The 20,742-nt window shown below is 33.0% G+C and overlaps 1 protein-coding gene across 1 annotated transcript in view; it reads left to right on the top strand.

Annotated features, from left to right (window-relative positions):
* Positions 1-6,251, top strand: part of LOC143076648 (nucleoporin 88-like) — a 37,400-nt gene extending 31,149 nt beyond the window's left edge. Inside the window, 3 exon segments of the mRNA XM_076252490.1 lie at positions 4,221-4,347; positions 4,909-5,027; positions 5,932-6,251. Of these exon segments, the coding sequence (XP_076108605.1) occupies positions 4,221-4,347; positions 4,909-5,027; positions 5,932-5,995 (310 nt within the window). The 3' untranslated portion in view covers positions 5,996-6,251.
* Positions 6,252-20,742: the final 14,491 nt, after the last annotated feature.

Here is a 20,742-nt window from a genome sequence, read left to right on the forward strand (position 1 = left end):
TAAAACTCTGACATCTATTCTGTTAAAAGCTTCGCATCTGGCAGTCCCATCAAAAATAACCAAGCTAAAAGGTCCAAAATGGAAAGCCTCACCGAAAGTCAGGAAACATCTCAAAACCTGCAAACAATTATATTCTAAATGGAAAGCACTGGGTAAACCAGAAAATCATCAAAGCAAGCAAGATCTCAAAAGTGAAAAGAAGAAACTCCGCAGTCAACAGAGACAAGAACAGGCAACTGACAGGAGAAAGCTATATGAGCAAATTATGGACAATCCTTCATCTGAACTCTTCTTCAAACTCATCAATAGAAATAAATCAAAGTCTAAAACGGAAACATCTGGCTTGGAAATTGACGGTAAATTTGACTTCTCTTCCCAAAATCAAAGCCGTGCCTTCGCAAATTACTACAAAGATCTCAGCCTTCCAAAAGAGAACGAATATGACAATGCTTATCTGGAACTCTGCCAAATAAGACAGAAAATAGTTGAGGAAACTTTCAGTCAAAATCTGCCATCAATGGACCCATACACAGAAAAGGAAGTAAAACAAGCAATTGAATTCTTAAACACAGGTAAATCAGCGGACGAACACGGAATATGTGCAGAACATCTTAAATACGCTCAACACACTGTGGTACCAGTGATCACAAAAATTTTCAATAAAATCTTGCAGGAAAGAAAAGTCCCAGTTGACTTCAAATCAGGAATCTTGACGCCAGTCTTAAAAAAGGAAAAAAATCCATCTCTGGTTAACAGTTACCGTGGCATCACTGTGACTCCAGTACTCTCAAAACTACACGAATTCTGCATTCTTGGCAAACTCTTTATTAACTCTGGTACTGACTTACAATTTGGATTTACTGCAGGTCTGTGGCCACTCTTCGCAAGTCTAATAATCTCTGAGTGTAAATGTGAAATAAGCAGTGCATTATCCTTATATCTAGCAACTGTCGATGTCCAATCGGCTTTTGATGTCGTTCAACATACCATTCTTCTTGACAAGCTTCTCGACCGTGGAACACACCCTGATATATGGTTACTAATTAAAGACTTCTACAGCGGTCTCACCTCCAAAGTTAAATGGCAGGGAGAATTCAGTGACAGCTTTAACATCCAACAAGGAGTTAGACAAGGGGGTATTCTATCAACCCACTTATATAAAATATTTGTGGAAGATCTTATTAAAGAACTGGAAGAAAACTCATTAGGCTTTATATTAGGCACAATATACTGTGGCGCACCAACATGTGCTGATGATGTAGCACTACTGAGCTCAAATCCAGAAGAACTTCAGGTGATGCTTAATATTCTACAGAGATATGCAAACCAACATCAGTATACTATTCACCCGACTAAATCCAAAATTATCCACTATAAATCATCAAAAAATCCCGAGCCTTACTCCTGGAACATGTCGGGAAAGGAAATTTCTGCTTCTGAAGAAACGGTACATCTGGGTATAAAACGAACAACTAGAAAGGAATGTGATATCAACATAGAGGATCGCATCAAATCTGCAAGAAGAACCAAGTATGCTCTAATGAACTCAGGTCTGCATGGAACTAACAGCTTAAATCCCAAAATCTCCGTTACAATATACAAAAGCTATGTATTACCTAGACTCTTGTATGGCTTGGAAGTCCTCACTCTTACCAAAACTCAAATGGAACTACTGGAAAAGTTTCACAAAGAAACTCTCAGATCAATTCAATCTTTCTCTAAAAGAACGGCTATTCCTGCCATTTATTTACTACTGGGTGTCCTACCGGTAGAAGGAGAAATCCATAGAAAAAAACTGACACTCTTACATGCAATTCTGTCCTGTGACAACTCTAAATTAAAGGAAATTCTTAAAAGACAAATATCCGTCAATTCCGATAATCCTAAAAGCTTCTTTCATCAATCAATTTTACTGCTACAACAATACAACCTGCCAAACATTCTTGACTCCAGTATAAAACTTCCTTCAAAAGGTGTATGGAAAAAAATCCTGAGATCCACAATTAACAAATACTGGACCTATGAACTACAAGAAAAGGCAAAGTCAAAATCATCATTGAGTTCACTCAACACAACCATCTTAGAGATAGGTACTGTCCACCCAGTCTGGGAATCTGCATCACAGAGCTTGTTAGATGTACGGAAAAGCATGATCAAAGCTCGTATGCTCACTGGTACATACTTGGTACAGGCCGACAAATACAAATTTAGTCAATACAAGATAAATGCAACATGCCTGCTGTGTCAGAGGGAGGACGAAGATTTAACGCATGTCTTAACATTCTGTCCAGCTTTAAGGGAAACTCGTATGAAGTATTTCCTTCCTCTCAAAATCCTGGTCACAAATATCATAGGTTGTAAAGGATGGGAACAACTTTTTAACATTAACCAAAACATTGTAGCACTTTTGCTAGATTTCTCAGTTTTCCACAGTATGCAAAACCTCAGTAAAACCCAGAAGATGAATGTCGAGTCACTGACTAGAGACTTCTGTTACAAAATACATATCTGCCGCTTACAGCTTCTTAAGAACTTAGAAAACAAGTGAAATTCAAATGGAAGTATGTGAATGCTAGGAATGATTAGTATAGACAATGTACTTTAGTAACTTTTGTACCTAAGCAATTTTTACTTTTTTACTTATGATGGACAAGTTGGGTTTTAGATTTTATGCCTCCAAACATGTACATTTTTTTTCTAATCCTGTGAATATTTTTCCATCCCAAATTTATTTGTATTTTTATCTCTTAACCATGTTAACCTCTCCACCATATGTACAGAGCACGTCTACTGGCCCTTTTTTACATTATTAATTTTATCGATTATTTTTACCTTTGTCCTCGGTCTATTTTTTTTATTACTTTTTAACCCTATTGTAATTAACTTTTAAAAATATAAAATAAATCTTTGATTTACCCACTAATGTAAATACTCCTGATTAACCATTGCGGGGTGTTCCTTAGATAGGAAGCTAATACACAAGAAAGAAAAGAAAGTCATGTAAGTGTTAATGGCATGACCCCTTAGGGTGTTTATTTAGCAATATGAATGTATAACATTTGAAATTAACAATTCAGTTAAACATTGCAATAAATATTTTTTTTCAAAGTATGGATTATTGAAACAGTGCTTGGTAATAAACAAGGTTTCCTTAAATGTGAAAATCTTGTATTCTGTCAATCTAATTAAAAACCGATCTCTCATCGCTCCTGTTTCTGATATGTCGCGTGGGAGATCTAACGAAACCGGCTTTGAGGTCACATGTGAGTAAACTAAAAGTTATGAATTTATAAAGATATGCAAATGAGTTGACGACCTATTAATAAGCCAATCAAAAAAGTTTATGAATTATTTTGACTGACGATTTCGTCGTAAATAAAATGAGTTACATCCCTTTGCCTTACGTTAAACTTCCAAGATCGTGGAAGACTCAATTTCATTGGTCGAAAAAGACACACCTACGAGGTCACTCACATGTGACCTCAAAGCGGGTTTCGTTAGATCTCCCACGCGACATATCAGAAACAGGAGCGATGAGAGATCGGTTTTTAATTAGATTGGTATTCTGTCTACATAGACAATGATAGAAGGGAATGCAATTGAATTTTTTCATTATTTTAGAAATGACTGTCAATGGTTATCTGTATAAAAAGTATATATTTAGCTGTAATACTATGAAACTACACCAAGACTTTACTATTTTGTGTTAAAGTAAGCTAAAAAATTCATATTGCCCAGTAATGCCCAGTATTCCCCATTTCTGGGAGTATTGCCCAGCCCGGGAAAACCCGGGTTTTCCCACCCGGGAATTCCCGGGCGGGTAATACTTTGCCAACCCTGCTCTAAAAGCATGGATGCTAACAAAATTTTTTCAATATTTAAATTGATAAATTACCGATAACATCAATAAATTGTACAATATCTCCTAAATTTGATAATGACACCTGGGTGAATCTAATAACATGTACAATGGAATCTTAAAGAATATCTACCTTTTCCATGGCTGTTTTATTTACAACTTTGTAGTAGCATACTTTACCCATACGATCACTGATAATACTCATCAGTGATGAGACAAAAATATATCAGTCATTGCTATCTGAAGTTCCTTGAGAAATAGATAGGATATAAAATATGATATTCACTGTTACACTGCTGCATATAGGTAAAAATTAATAAAAGAAAAAAACAGATGTACATAGAGAGTTTTCTTTTAACAGAATAGAAAGCATAATGAGAAAGTTACAAGCCAGACTTCCAGTACTGTCTGAGGCTGAGAGGACCATGAAGAGGGAATTAGAAACAATGCATGATAAATTAGAGAGTTATAAAACTAATTTACAACAGGTATGGCGTTCATTAACTTAGCAGTAGGTATGATATGGTATACATATAAAGTTAAAAGATGGTGTATGAGAAACAGACCATTATTGGTAAATTTGAAAGCATTAAGGGGAGTTAAGCAAGGTCATTATCAGGTAAGTAAATGTAAAGCTTTCTGATGATCATTTTAAGGAAATTTTTAATTGAGTTATCTTGGCAAAAACCTTTGTGAGCATGCTCTTTGTATAAATGGATTAAAATTGATAAATGTTATATGTTTAATTTTAATCATTTTGAAAACATGTGACTATAATAAAAAAAAAAAAGGAAATATGTTTTGTGCTATTCAGAACTGCTTTATCAAAGGGTAAATGTTCACTGGAGTTGTGATTTTTATTGGCAGATGCTAAGACACTGATGAGAATTTGAGTCAAATGGGTGTACATAAATTTGACAGCTAGTGTCCCTTTAAAGAAAGAAATTTAAGCCAAAAGAAATCTTCCATTTCAACATAAGTAATTCAGTTAATGAATGAAGACTTAATCACAAAAAATATCTTTCATCCTACTCTTCCTTTCCTTTTAGCTTGAAATAAAACAGAAATATCAGAAGAGACAGATCGATAACCAGAAGAATAATTCTGTGTCCAGTCCTGTGTTAAAAGATACTCAGCTCAAACAGATTAAAGACACTATGAGAAAAGAGTATGTGTTATTTATAGAAATCTGTTTAGTCAGCGTAAATTACACTGATATTTTGATACATGTATGAGTCTTCAAAACATAGTTTGTACATAAACTCATCATAGATACCAGGATTAAAATTTTATTTATACGCCAGACGCAGGTTTCGTCTACAAAAGACTCATCAGTGACTCTCGAATCAAAAAATGTTTAAAAGGCCAAATAAAGTAAGAAGTTGAAGAGCATAGGATACGATTTTTTGTGTTAGTTCAAAGAGACAATGACAGCTTATGCCCTCATTTTGAGTATGTTGTCTGTTGATTAACTTTATATTGTCCTCTAAATGGAAACCACTTTTTGCAATTTGAAACAAAATGATTAAAAAAACTGTAAAAGGTTCTTTTTAACACAATAAAGCTGGGTTATTGAATGTATTGCTGTAAATAATGTATCTGATGTAAGGTAATCAAGCTCTTAGAGGTAACCAATGGTCATAATCAGTTTTAAAAAATAGAGTTAATAAAAAGCACTGGTGTTAGAATTAGGTAAGGGTGAGGGTTACTAAAATACACTGTATGAGATAGGTACTGTAAAGAAAAGGAATGCCATTTGGTTATATGGAAATCATTTTAGCTGTCATTGAAAGCACATATATTCAATTGTATTTGATTCATGACATTTTAAAACTTTACAATTGAAATAATTGTCAACAAAAAATTTATGTCAAAGGTGACTTTAAAGAACAACAAATATTTGATGTTGGAACACTGTAAGAACTAGAACTAAAGGTATATATTTTTAAAGTTATAGATAATTCTGGTTCAATATTTGCTTTTTGTGCAATGAAATTTTAACAAATGTTAACTTAGTCTGTGTTTTGAAGAATACTTAGATTTACAACTTCATGTTTATTTATTTATTTCAGGGGAGATGAGTTGAATGAGTTAATGAGGAGGGTCAATCAGATGAAAATGGAGTCAGGAGTTTGACCTGTCGACTAGGGTTATAGAATGCTTTACTGTGATAATTCTCCTGACATATGGAGTACTAAGAATAACTTATTTCATTGTGCTGTAATCATCTCATTATTGAAGTTCTGTGACTGACTTTAATATTGTTGAGATTTATGACTCTTGTATAGATAGTGACTGAAGGTTCATTCATTGAAAATTAATGTTATATGAAAAATGACAATTAAAATATTTGTTGTAGTTTTGTAATAAAAAAAGATGTTTGTGCTTATAATTTGATATTTTATTTTATACTTTTACAGTACAATGACTTATTGTTCTTTTGTCTCAAAGATGAGGGTTATACTGGTTTAGCTCTGTGTGTCTGTTTATTCCATGACATTTTCACATCATTCTATTCAGGAATTACTGTAAATACAGAAATTATTGCATGCATTCAATATTGCGATTTTGTCATTGAAGACTGAAATGCAATTTTAATTTTTGCGATATTGAGAAAAATCTTTTTCAATTCAATATAAAAATTTCAAAATGCAACTTTAAAAGTAAAATCACAAAAATACTAAACTCTGAGGAAAATTCAAAAAGAAAAGTCCTAATATAATCAATTGGCAATATCAAAAGCTCTAACACATCAAACAATTGGATAATTTTGTTTATAACTTTTAAATTATTCAATTAATACCCTGTTGCATTTTTGCAATAATTTCTGAACTTACAGTAAGAATTAGACCATCTTGAAATTTGGTAGCAGACTTTATATAAGCATGGTAGAAAATGTTACTAGTGTTCACATACATCACTGATCAACAACTGTAAACTGAATACTTTTATATTCTTTCACAGAATGGCCTTGCATGAAATGTTGTTACATTATCTCAACTAGTTAAATAACTACAAATCATGTCATGAACTTTGGTATCAGGCTTTGAGATATTGCATATTTTTAGTCTACACACTCTAAATTAAGTTTGCTCAAAGCAAGTTTCATGAAACTCTTACATAATGCTACGAATCAAAACGTTTTACATGAGAAATAAAAACAAAACAGTTGAAATTTTACAATAACTAATAACAAAATTACCGGAGGCTAGAACAGGAGAACTCTTATGAAGAAGAATATGTCTAAGGACAGGAATGTCCTTGCTGATGATTCAGGTATGCGTTCTAAATGAAACGCAGTCACATTTTTTAAAGTGTTTAATATTTTAGACCAATTGTTTGTAATTCAACAGCTTCAATAACTGACATATAGGGAGGATGTGATATGCAAATCGGGTTACATCTGAACCTTCTAAGTAGACCACATAAATCCTGAATTAAGATAATTCTTATTGTCAGTTGATGATAGATATAAGAAGATGTGGTATATAAAAAAACAAGAAACAATTATGAACCACATCAACCAATGACAACCACAGAACATTAGGTTCCTGACTTAGGACAGGTATGCAAATGCAGTGGGTCTAAACGTAATAAATGGTACAAACCTTCACCCTTACCTGAAACAATAGTGTCACATCACTGCAATGAAAGACACACTATAAAATATCAATTGAAATGGCTAAACTTAACAGTTCACCTGAACAAAGGGCCAAGTCACTTTTCTCATCACTTGGCGTTGGTCTGTCATCATCTTTAACTTTTTAGCGCACCGTTCCATAGGAACTATGAGCTTTAGCCATCACTTGGCGTCCGTCGTCCTCCATCTGGTGTAAACTATTTCAAACATCATCTTTGAAACTACTAAAACCAGTTCCAACCAAAATTAAGCTGAATGATTCTTAGGATATCAAGAATAAAGTTTGTTTTTTATTTTCAGTTTCGTCAAAAAACATGGCCACCATGGCTAAAAATAGAACATAGGGGGAAAATGCAGTTTTTGGCTTATATCTCAAAAATCAAAGCAGTTAGAGCAAATCTGACACGAGGTTAAAGTGTTTATAAGGTAATGTTCTATCAGCCCTGAAATTTTAAGATGAATCTTATAACCCATTATTGGGTTGCTGCCACTAAATTGGTAATTTTAAGGAAATTTTTCAGTTTTTGGTTATTATCTTGAATAGTATTAATGATAAAGATAAGCTATAAACATCAAGTATGTTCAGCGAAGTAAGATCTACAAATAAGTTTTATATGACCAAAATTGTCAATTGACCCCTTAAAGAGTTATTGCCCTCTATTAAGGACAATTTTACACAATTTGTTATAATGTTTTCTAACTTTAAAAAATCTACTTTTCTGAAACCACTGAACCAATTTCAACCAAACTTAAGCTGAATGATCCTTAGGGTGTTTAAAATAAAATTTGTGTTTTATTTACTGTTTTGTCAATAAACATGGCTGCCATGTCTAAAAATAGAACATAGGGGGTAAAATGCAGTTTTTGACTTATATTTCAAAAACCAAAGTGTTAGAGCAAATCTGACATGGGTAAAAGTGTTTATAAGTAAAGTTCTATCAGCCCTGAAATTTTTAGATTAATCTATTAACTCATTATTTGGTTTCTGCCACTAAATTGGTAATTTTAAGGAAATTTTGCAGTTTTTGGTTATTAGCTTGAATAGTATTTACTGAGATTACTATAACACAGTGTTATGGTAATCTCAGGTTGAAATACTAAGTACTTTGTTTTACATTACACATAGTTGAAGTGTTCACCTACAAAGCCTTGGTGGTAAAAGGCCTGCCGTGAGTGCAAAGACCTAATGTTACCAAGTTTCCGTCCGTCGTATGTTGATTGTCCTTGAACATTTTATTTTGTTCATGTAAAATACTTACTTATAATGAGTAATAGCATAGCAATGTTTGATATGTTGGTTCCTTGCAAGGTCTACTTGGTCAGACAGGGTTAAACTGACCTTGACCTCATGTCGTGGATCAATAATGGAGACTACGTTTTCATGGTCAAGTCCATATCTCTAATACTACCAGCAATGGGTCAGCTATATTTGGTGTATGGAATGATTATAAGGTGTAGATGTCCACACGGCAGGTTTCACATGACCTTGACCTCAATTTTATGGAAAACGTTTTTAGTGTAAATAAAACTTGACCATTTGTTTTATTGGTGGAGGATTGTGGTAGAACCAATAATTCTATAGTGTGGACTGTGTTATAATATATTGGTGCACAGTAGCCTTTTACTCCAATTGTGGAGGTGTGCCTAGATTGGCAGAGGATAGAAAATACAGATCGGTTTCTCAAATACTATTATAACCGAAAGTGCTATAAAAACCTCGTGGGAATTCAAGTTCATTTAAAAAAAAGTAGTTGTCTTCGTGTTCTTTCAATGATAAGACGATTGTATTTGGTATATAGCTACAGGAAGATGTGGTGTGAGTGCCAATGAGACAACTCTCCATCCAAATAACAATTTATAAAAGTAAACCATTATAGGTCAATGTACGGCCTTCAACACGGAGCCTTGGCTCACACCGAACAAAAAGCTATAAAGGGCCTCAAAATTACATAAACAAACGCCAACTCCTGTACATCAGATTCCTGACTTGTGCAAACATTTGCAGTATCATGAGTATTGTAAATGTGTACTGAAATGTCAATCTTGTGTGGTTCAACTGGCCGTGACCTCATTTTAATGTTGAGTTCATGTGATACTTTGTATCGTAAAGCATTAAATTCATATTGCACACTTTCAACATAAATGCAATCATGCAAGATATTTCAGCATGTGCCCTATTGTTATAACTACAACACTTTAAATTCAATATACAAATTTTTTATCTGTCCCTTTAAAATGTGTTTTTCATTTTGGACCCTGGCAATTAAGCATTAACTAATAATATAAGTCTCCAAGATAAACCATCACACATCCGAGGCCCTTCTCATATTATTATTATATATCGCGTCACTGTTATAATGTACCTTTTAATGATAAGAATATGATTTGAAAATCAAAACATGACTTGCTGTTTGGTGTGAGCCAAGGCTCCGTGTTGAAGACTGTCCTTTGACTTATTATAATGGTTTACTTTTACAAATTGTGAATTGGTATGAGAGTTGTCTTATTGGTACTCATTACACGTTTTATATCTATATGATGTCTAAAGAGTGAACATGACTACTATAGGCTAATGCATGGGAAACGATAGGATAATGCATTTAATGAAATTCAATTATGCAGTAAAAAGTCAGAACCAATAATATTAGCATTATTTTATTATATACATTTGTAGCAAATATATCAAAATTATAAAAAAAAAGACATGTTATAGAAATTGATGTACGTTTGTGACAACATTCTGTTACATTTGACAAATTTCTATTCTAGCTCTTCTCTTGGCAACTCTTTTATGGTCTATTGTCTCAATCAATCTCCTCATACTTGCAGCTGCTTTCAGGTCCAGTGATTTCGTCCTCGCTATCGATAACATCGATATATGGAGAACTTGTCAGGTCTGCGTTACAGTCATCATAAGGGCAATTTTGAATATCGTCGTATGGAAGGACTTGTGGTTCCGTGTGTGGTGCTGCATGATATCTATGTAAATATTATTGGAGAATTTGTTAAATTTGGTATTAGTTATAAGGGCAAATAAATAAAATTGATTTAAGTTAAGGAATGAATCGCTTCACCCAAGGAGAATTTTGATAGCATTTATAATAATTAATGATGTACTACTTGGTTTGCTTAAATAAGAGTATGTATTTCTTGAGTACATCAGGAACACAATTTTAGCAAAAAATCCATAGCACTTGCTCGAGATAAAACTAAAAACAATAATAATCCGTTCTAAAAAAAATTTAAAAAACCTGTCCACACAGAAGAAGAAAAATTCAGGAAAATTAATAAACAGATGAAACAGCAGTACCCAAAGCCAACTCTTTTTTGTTTGGCAAATTCTATTTTACTGTCGTTCATCAGGAACGTGACACAAAAGAACAAAATGAGATATTTGAAGGTCGACAAATGCTTGTCAACAAATGACCAAACCGCTACTTTTTATACAAGTTCGATTTATTCAAGAGAGACAAGAAAAATTAACGTCCTTAACCTCAAATTACACAACAAAATCACGAAAAGATATAAATTAAGATAAAAAGGATGACTTAGCACATTGAAATAGATAGTTTTAAGCACTTATATTTTAACAAGTTTTGACCATTGTCAATATTTTCTACGTTAAAACATGCTTACATGGCTGGTCTTGTGTCCGTAGAAAACGAACTGCCTGTAATAGAGAAAAGAAAAATATCATGACAGAAGGTTGAGACATAATACAAAAATTTAAGGATTTAAATTTTTTATAGATTATACACATTTCTTAGCTGAAGAAAAACAAAAAAATGGACAAAAATTATCGTAACATACTAAGACAATTTCCCAACAATAGAAATATAATACTATAGTATAAACATGTTAGCAATATAAATGTAATCCTTATTAGTTGGAAATCAATACAACTGCAGTACCTCGTCCAGTTTGTCTAAAAATGTCTACGTTTCATATGATCAAAGTATAATTTGCACCTTTGTGAAGTAGCGAATACTCAATCAATCAGCACTTTGTAACAACATTTGTATCACTGTTTTTTTTCTCGGCCCCATTATTATTGTGCTGTTTCCGATGCTATTCTCTCAATAGTCATTTAAAAATTTGAACTTACTGTTTCGTCTTCTTAGGAAAAGTGTGGTCAAAGTTATTGTTGATATAAATACTGCAATACCAGTTAGAATCCAGAGTAACACTGTTAATTTATATGTGTATCCTGAAAATAAATTGAAGTTTGGCGGAATTTTAAAGTTAATATTATTTCTATGGTGTCGCACTAACTATGAATATTTCTAGATGGTTTCAGCATATAAGGTAATAAAACATGAAATTATAAAAAAAATCATATTGGTCTTGAGTCTTTTTACATGCGTCTCAACATCAAACATGATCACATATAGTCTTTTCAAATATCCAACAAGCATTAACTAGCAAATGAATCAATAGAAATCAAAAGATGATCAAGAAATCAATACATTATATCCAATATTTTGTCATACGTACAGTAGTTGACAAAATTTCACGTGTTTGAAATCTATATTATTATAATTAGCTCTTTTTTAGCGTTTTCTTGAGAAATTTTGGTTTGCCACATCATTTTGGCATCTAACCAATGTGACATCATAGGTACACCCCACATGTCAAACATCAACGCTAGAAGTATATATACTTTTCGTACACTTCTGAATATTGGGAATATTGTCAAAATGACTGTTTTGTTTATTTCTTTTAAGAAATCACGTACCAAGAAAATTCGGAATTTGAAATGATGGCATATCCTTAATTATGGACTGATAGAACGTTGAAGCTAACCCTTCAAAATATTTGTCAACGTCCAATGAAAATTATCGTTACAAACGAATAGCATTAGAATTATAGATTATCGTTGATCATCTCAACGAGATTGATTTTCTCGCTTTCTCGCTTGAGCCGGTACGGCGAAAGCGAGAAAAGCAATCGAGTTGAGATGATTAATGATAATCTGTTTATCGCTATTTTACCTATGACGACGTTGTCAATTTCATGTCAATTTCATTAGCAACAGCACGTGCCTCCTTAGTTTCTAGCGATAATTTTCCATCTTAAGCTAGTAGCATGATATGAAAAATTATCACAAAAAAGGTCAAAGGAAAAATGCACAAAAAAGCGATAATACACAATATTCCCTTCTTTTCCTTTATATTACTAAGCGAGATTCCAAGATACTACTGCCAAATTGATTGGAGTTCATGTATCTTGAAGTTTTGTTTCCATGCAAATCTTCATTACTTATAAGTATTTTTCGTGCTAGTCAGTTCATTATATGCATACCGCATGGTTTGTCTCGTCGACTATCGTTCTATGAATCGATGTTTCACTCCGTATAAATAGTTAATTGGATACCATTTACATGATTTTTTTCTGTTTTGTCATGTATCACCAAAAAGAAGTTTCTTCATAATATAAGTTCCAAGAGGAAGAAATATTCTGTAATAATATTTCCAGCTCGAACAAATATTTTGTTACCTACGGAATGATGGGCATACAATATTTGGTTCCATCAGGAACATATCTCATTGCATTGTTTATAATTCAGTTTTCAGGGTCACTTCTGGTAGGCGAAACAAATATACTTTTTGTGGATATATCAAATTTTATTTATGATTAGAACTATTTTAAGTGGTCTTATAAGGAAAGATCCCATTTTGTAATAACGGAATTTGAACATTGGAAAAGGATATATTTTGAGAAAAAGTTAACTTATCCAAGTTCGAAACCGATCCCAGTTTGATCTCCCACATATTGATTAACCATAATAAATTAAAAAGTTAGTTACCTTTTTTGCCAACTTCAAATGTCTGTTTTGTCTTCCCATATTCATTTTCAACGATGATTGAATATGTCCCGGCTTTCTGGTTTTCTAAACTTATATTAGTGTAATATCCACTAGATGTGATTTTGTTGCCATAAATCATCAAAATGATTTCAGTTGGTAAAACAACAGTTGACGTATTAATAATTGGTTCATTGAATAAATACCACTGTACGTTGATCGACTTTGAAATCGAGTAAAATTTCACAGATAACAGTGTATTCCGATCTTGAATGGTATGTGACTCAACTACAACCGGTGCGCCTGGAAGATAGTATATGTTAGACATTTCAATAATTAGCTGTCAATTTAGAGTCGTTGACGAAATGCTTAAATAGCTTAGAATAGAAAAAACTGTTTAATCGATGACACACCAAATTTGTAAAAAGGTATTTTCTTTATTTTCTAATATTTGAAAGATTTGGTACCACTGCTGGAAAGATTTCTTGTTCTCGAAATTATCATCAGTTTAATAGTTGTGGTTTTACTGACATGATTTAAACCATGCTTTTCTGAATATTACAGTAAAAAAAAAGATTCAAGCTCCCTCAGGCAATGTTGGCTAATTATCCTTTGTATCGACATAGAGTTAGATTTGATTAAGCCGAAACCCTTTTCTCAATTTAATTTCAACGCTCAAATGCAAGCAAAGGTTGTATAAGTACTTCAATTTAATGATGAAACACATACAAGTAGATTCGGTCAAAAAGTGTAGATTCGGTCAACAAGTGTAGATTCGGTCAACAATTGTATGATGGTCACTGTAAAACTTATGTACTTGTTCTGCAAAATTACGTTGACGCAGATTTTGTGTAGGGGTCGATGGCTGCATTAGGGTTATCAAACATGTAAAAAGTATTACGTATACTAGACGTTCTTCTGACTATCGACCTTTTTAATGTTCCATATTTAAATATGGCTATTTATACAAAAAAGTATTTTAAAAAATGAAATCACTAAAAGGCCTACACAGTACATGTTTCAGAAAATATAATAATACACACCCAGAACCTTTACTATCGATGTCTTGTTTGTCCATAAGGTCTCCATTCCATTATCATTCCAGGCTGTACAGGTATAATTTCCAGCATCCTGATAACCACACGATTTTATAATAACTGAGGTAGAATTTTTCGCCTCAGATCCGTTCAGTTCTCTGGTGATAACTCCGTTAAAAGAGTGTATCCACCGTTTAAACCCATATTTAAACAACTCCCCAAAAACTTCACATGTAAGAATCATGGAGTATGTACTTAAACATTCAGTTCGTGCGTTTAATTTCAGCACAGGCGAATCTGAAAAAAAAATAGAAAAAAATAAACCTTAACTTGAACGATTTTTTACAGTAATTATGTTATATTTTAATTAAACATGTCAACAACAGTCTTTCTTCTTTTTAAAACATATATTTTTACGTGATTTATGTTTGTTTGTTTACGAACTGTTGATTGATATTAGAATATAGGTAGGTATTGAGCGCTCAATTGCAAAACAGATCTTATTCCCGGTGATCGTGCAATTTAAATGTTTAATTCAGGTGATATTGGATTAGTGATTTTACGGAAAATTTGGTAATAGTTGGATAAGAACCTTTGCACAAACGGTATGTCTTGCACTGACAATGTGAATTTTTCATTTTCATTATGCATAAACTCAATTTATATAAAGCCGTATTAAAACAAGAAACAACAAAAACAATACACCAAACAAAACCAAAACGATTAAATTCAATGAAGAGGTACATCCCTTCCTGATTTTAACATCACACGGAATTTCTTATTTGTTTTGTGAACAGAAAATTTAGGACGTATTTAAAGGTATCGCTACTTCAGTCACCAAAATGACTGATACAAATATTTTTCAGGGAAAATATGAGGTACTTACTGATGACATCAAGTTTAATACTAGTGGATCTTTTATACGCTTCTGCTTGCAACGTACAACTACAGCTGATTCCATCATGGACTGATGAAGGCATAAAGGTTAAAGTTGAAATGTATTCTGTAGAATTAGTGATTATTTTAGAATATCTTGATGCATGCAGATCCGTGCAATTCCAGACCAATTGTATATCTGTATTTGTCGCAAACGCTATACATCTCAAATCAGTCTGAATCCCAGCTGCTATCGGCAATCCACTTGATGCTTCCATGTAAGGGCCCTTTATATCTACATTAAATTAAATTTCATGCAACAATGAAACAATTGCCACTGAACGTTAAACAGGCGATAATCAATTTTCAATCAAAATCCTTAAAAATTAAAACTAAACAATACATAATTTTAATTTTTATAGATGAACCAAGTTTTGCTTACACATTTATGTTTGTATCAACAGATGATAAGAATTTGACAAAATAAAGTGTATTCTTTTCGTTGCCTAGTATATAACCATCAAAACATCGATGATAAAATTTATTTCCGCAATTTACGAGACTTTAATTTGAATCTTTTTCTAATATGAACATATGTTTCTTTTTTTTTCACTCATTTTATAATTATGACTGGTGTTGAACTGATTGTGGTAACTGTAATTTCCACGATCTCAAATACGATGGAGGTAGAAAGTGGAAAAATCGTTTCCTGCTAATTTCTTCATGATTGTTATTCTTCTCGAGAATTACTTAGCAGCTTTGTCGATCTGTACGGATGTGTCGTGTGTTTGTGTTTTTAGTATAACTTATGTCCCCGAGGGTATCACCAGCCCAGTAGTCAGCACTTCGGTGTTGACATGAATATCAATTATATGGTCATTTTCATAAATTTTCTGTTTACAAAACTTTGAATTTTTCGAAAAACTAAGGATTTTCTTACCCCAGGAGTAGATTACCTTAGCCGTATTTGGCACAACTTTTTGGAATTTTGGGTCCTCAATGCTCTTCAACTTTGTATTTATTTGGCTTTTTTAACTATTTTGATCTGAGCGTCACTGATGAGTCTTATGTAGACGAAACGCGCGTCTGGCGTATAAAATTATAATCCTGGTACTTTTGATAACTATTATTGCCTCGTTATCAAAATAGATAATCATAACTAGACATACTAAACATGTATCAGAGAGTCCTAATTCGAACATGACAATAGTTAGCATCAATGGTAATCGTAAATTTAGTTGCTGATGGGAACGGCAACTATGTCTTAATTTTGTTTAAAAGTTTGGCAGTGTGACGAGAGTAAGTGAATAATTATGTGAATAATTATCAGGAATCTATTTTATCTACTTCCACCTCCCCCTTACTGTGATCGCAGTAACTGCAGTCACCACGATCAGTCACCCGGTGATTATGTATCAATACATTTATATTGTATTAACAATGATTTCTTACCGAAAATTTTTGTACTTATACTACTGGACTTTTGACCAACTTTTCTAAATTTCAGAACACACTTAGAATCTAGCGTACGGATGTCTGAGGGAACAGTGAATCTCAATGCATACCAAAGTCCTGTTGTAGCACATAAGCAATTGTGATATCTACAGTCCACGTTTTTCTCTCCTGTTAAACAACTTCCATTACTTCTTCTTACGTTGGTATATGAGCTTCCATTTATTAAAAATTCTGCATATAATCCAACCGGGGGTGAAACAGAACTACAGTTTAATAGGATAGTAGAGTGTTTTATTGTGTATTCTGGCCCTTTCAGCTGAACATTTGCGCACAACACTTCTGCAACGAAGGATAATGATTTAAACGAAAACACTCTTCACACAGATAATCTTATTAATAAACTGGTTAGTTTGATCATCACTACAGTTTCATAATCATTTGACATACGGTAACAGTTAAGGTAATTTTGAGTTATAATTATCAGTTATTTGGTTGAAACAATAAAGTGAGTTTCTGAAATTATTTATTATCTCACCCCTTATTTTATTGATTTTGTACTTACATTGTGTCATAGATCAAATGTATTCGTTCAGTGTAGCTTCACTTGTTTGTTTGAATATGTCTTTTGATTGAGTAAGGACATTTCAATTGATATTTTATAGTGGGTCTTTCTATGTTGTGATGTTACACTATTGTTCCAGGTAAGGGTGAAGGTTGGTACCTTTTAAAACGTGTAAACCCGCTGCGTTTGTTTGCACCTGTTCCAAGTCAGGTACCTGATGTTCATTGGTTGTTGTTTTTTATTGTTAAAATGTTAAATGATTCTCGTTCCTCGTTTTTTTTTAATAAATATTTGACCTTTGAATGGTTTCACACTAGTCATTTAAGGGGGCCTTTGTATCTAGCTGTTCTGTATTAGCTAAGGCTCCGTGTTGAAGACCGTACTTTGATCTTTAGAGGTTTACTTTAACAAATTTTGACTTGGATGATGAGTTGTCTCATACCACAGCTTCTTATATCTATGTATGAGTTTTGTGACAAATATGTTTGGATGTCTCATATTAAGGACCTTCAACACTACTTTTCATTACTCATAAGCAATAGTATGGTGTCTTTGCTCAAACACAGTCTTCAACAGGAATCCTAGTCATACCAGGTAGCAGAGTAAACTTAGGTAATAATTTTAAAATAACGGATTCTTTATAGAGTTATCCGTATTTGTTACTATTGTTTGCAATTTTTGGTTTTCATTACTTCTCAAAGTTGTAATTTACGTGGTTTTTCAATTGTTCTATTCAAGTGATACCATGTTCGACAGCATATCCCTATTAGGATTGTTGAATTGCAAACATTGGGATACTACACTCCTTTTGATATCACCCCTTGGTTAGTTTTGCAGTGAATACATTCCCGTCAGTTCCCACAGTCTATCTGGTAAATGTCTATCAGTTATATTCTGGTGACATTTTGCCTTTCTTTTACTTTTCAATACTTGCCTTACACATATTTTTTACCTATAGTTTTAACCATTACTGAGGTAGTTCGATTTCTCGTTTGCACTGTTTCAAATCTGGTCACACCAATGCATTTCATAGCTGACTATCATGATAAGTTTTCATTATTAAGACCGTGTGATGATCTATTACTTTTCACATTAAACATCCACGGCTTTTGATCTCTGACATTTATCTAATTTACAACTTATAGCATATCCTTCGTTTATTCTTATTAGATACGCGGTGAACTTATGTTCAAAGTCTATCTTGTACGTCAATCTAATGCATTGTACTCTACAAACTTGTTGTCAACTAGTGTATTTGCTTCGCATCACGGTGAGGATCTATTAGATTCAGTCGAAATACACGCCATCTTAAATAAATTACTTATCACGTATAGATTCTGATTGGTTGCATTATAATGAGGCAGCAACAGCTATTGCCTTAAATGAGATAAAGAATTACAGACTTTTCTTGTCCAGGAAAAGACATCAAATGCTGGAATATTAACTATCTGTGATTTAGTTCCGATCAACTGTCATTAATTCATGTTCGTTTTATTATGCATACATTTCACAGGTAAATTCAATATTGAAATATCAATTATTAATACGTGTTTAATTGCTGTGTTACTCTGCAATTTACACGATTTGCTTTTCTTAACAATGTTCCTATACAATGTTTACAAAAATGCATTATCTGTATTTTATAACTTCTGACAATATAGGCACACCTCCAGAAAGGCACACCTCAAGAGTCGTGTCTAAATTTATAATTGTTTTAATTTTCAACATGATTTATTTTGTTTAAAAGCATGGGTTTATAACACACACTCTTAAAGTACATCCATTTTATATCAATCAATATCTAAAAATACCACAATTCCAATACTAATTTAACCACCACATGCACTCATATAACCTTAAATTAGTGTAGAGCGAAGCAGTCCATAGCTTTTTTTTTTACCTTTCTTACACATGATAGGCATTATGCGTTTTACTCATAACAGTTTGTAATAGACTGATTTATATAGGATGACCGATTGGTGCACATTTCGGTTTAAGCGCAAAAAATCGCTTTTTTGGCAGTTACATTTAACATAAAGTTCTACTAGTAGACTGATTCCTTGTTGACGTGTTTATTCACATAGATCTATCGATTTTTCTCCTACTTATACATTCAGATTGATACCTTTTTACTTCCGACAATTTCTTATATTTGACAAATAAAGATGTATACATGTATAAACTAATCTAAGTGATTTTATAAGTTAAAAACTCGTCTAAGATACAAGGCTGATAATTCGGTTCATCAGGTACGGATTAAACGTCTTGTTTCCCGTTGATTAATTAACAAATTACTTAGAAACTATGATTCCTCAGGGATATTTGGCGAATTATATTTGGTCCCTTTTGGTAAAATACTTCTAGCTTTACTAGCTCTGGTTTTCAAATGATTAGATTTGAGCGATCTGGTGGAGATAAATCCACATAAAGCTTCAGACGCACGAAAATAAAATAACATTCACAATTAATGTTTTTGTAATTCAATGAATTTTAATTAATCTATATAATACAATTCGAAATTCGTAAGTAAATGTTACGCATAAAAAACACAGACATGTTTGTGCATTGGAGTTATGATTTAATAGACTACATTAACTAACACCTGTCAAAATATATCAATATCAGTGTTGAGATCATCGCGGGAACATAATGTTTCAACTATTGTACATGTCTATTGTCGACATCGTATTGTCAGTGACGTCGCCTTGGGCTGAAATACGTACTTGTATATTAAATGTAATGTCTGCACAGTTGTTGTGAACTATCATCTATATTTACGGTGCCGTGACCAGGATCTCGATAAATTGAAATCACTCCGATCAGGGAACAGAAGCACTGTTACCAGATTATTCCGAAGATTAGATGAAGCCAAGGAGAATTCGAATTTTGATAGAGAAGAAGTCATTGCAACGCTCGAAAAACTAGTGGAAAAACAAACATTGTTTAAGGATTTAAACGAAAAAAATCTAAAGTTAACAGAACCGGAAAATATGGAAAATGAGATATAGATTCAGATGAATATTCAGTGGATATGGCAACGAAGATTCGCCACAGAGGCAAGTTCATACAAAATATCCAAACACCGCAGTCCCGTCATATTGATTCACATACAACAACCCACACATTAAATCCAGAAACTATACCGCTTGTTCCAACGCACAATATAACCAACCCACACAACGCACAGTCGTTTAAGAACTCGTCTGTACAAGCCAGTCACACGTTAAACACACAGCAAAGTACATTTTCGTCAGCTAGTTGTCACCGCCTACCAAAATTTTCGCTTCCAATATTCTCAGGCATCATCTGAGAATAGCAAACTTTCTGGGACTCATATGAGTCGGCCGTACACCTTAACTTGACACTTACAAATGTACAAAAATTCAATTAACTAAAAGCACAACTAGAACATGTTGCACTAGATTATATAGCAGGGTTCGCACTATCAAATGTAAACTACGATGAAGTCGTAAATTTATTAAAAGAGAGGTACGGTCAAGAAGACAAAAT

This window comes from Mytilus galloprovincialis, chromosome 5 (genome assembly GCF_965363235.1).
Source record: "Mytilus galloprovincialis chromosome 5, xbMytGall1.hap1.1, whole genome shotgun sequence".
Lineage (NCBI taxonomy): Eukaryota > Metazoa > Mollusca > Bivalvia > Mytilida > Mytilidae > Mytilus > Mytilus galloprovincialis.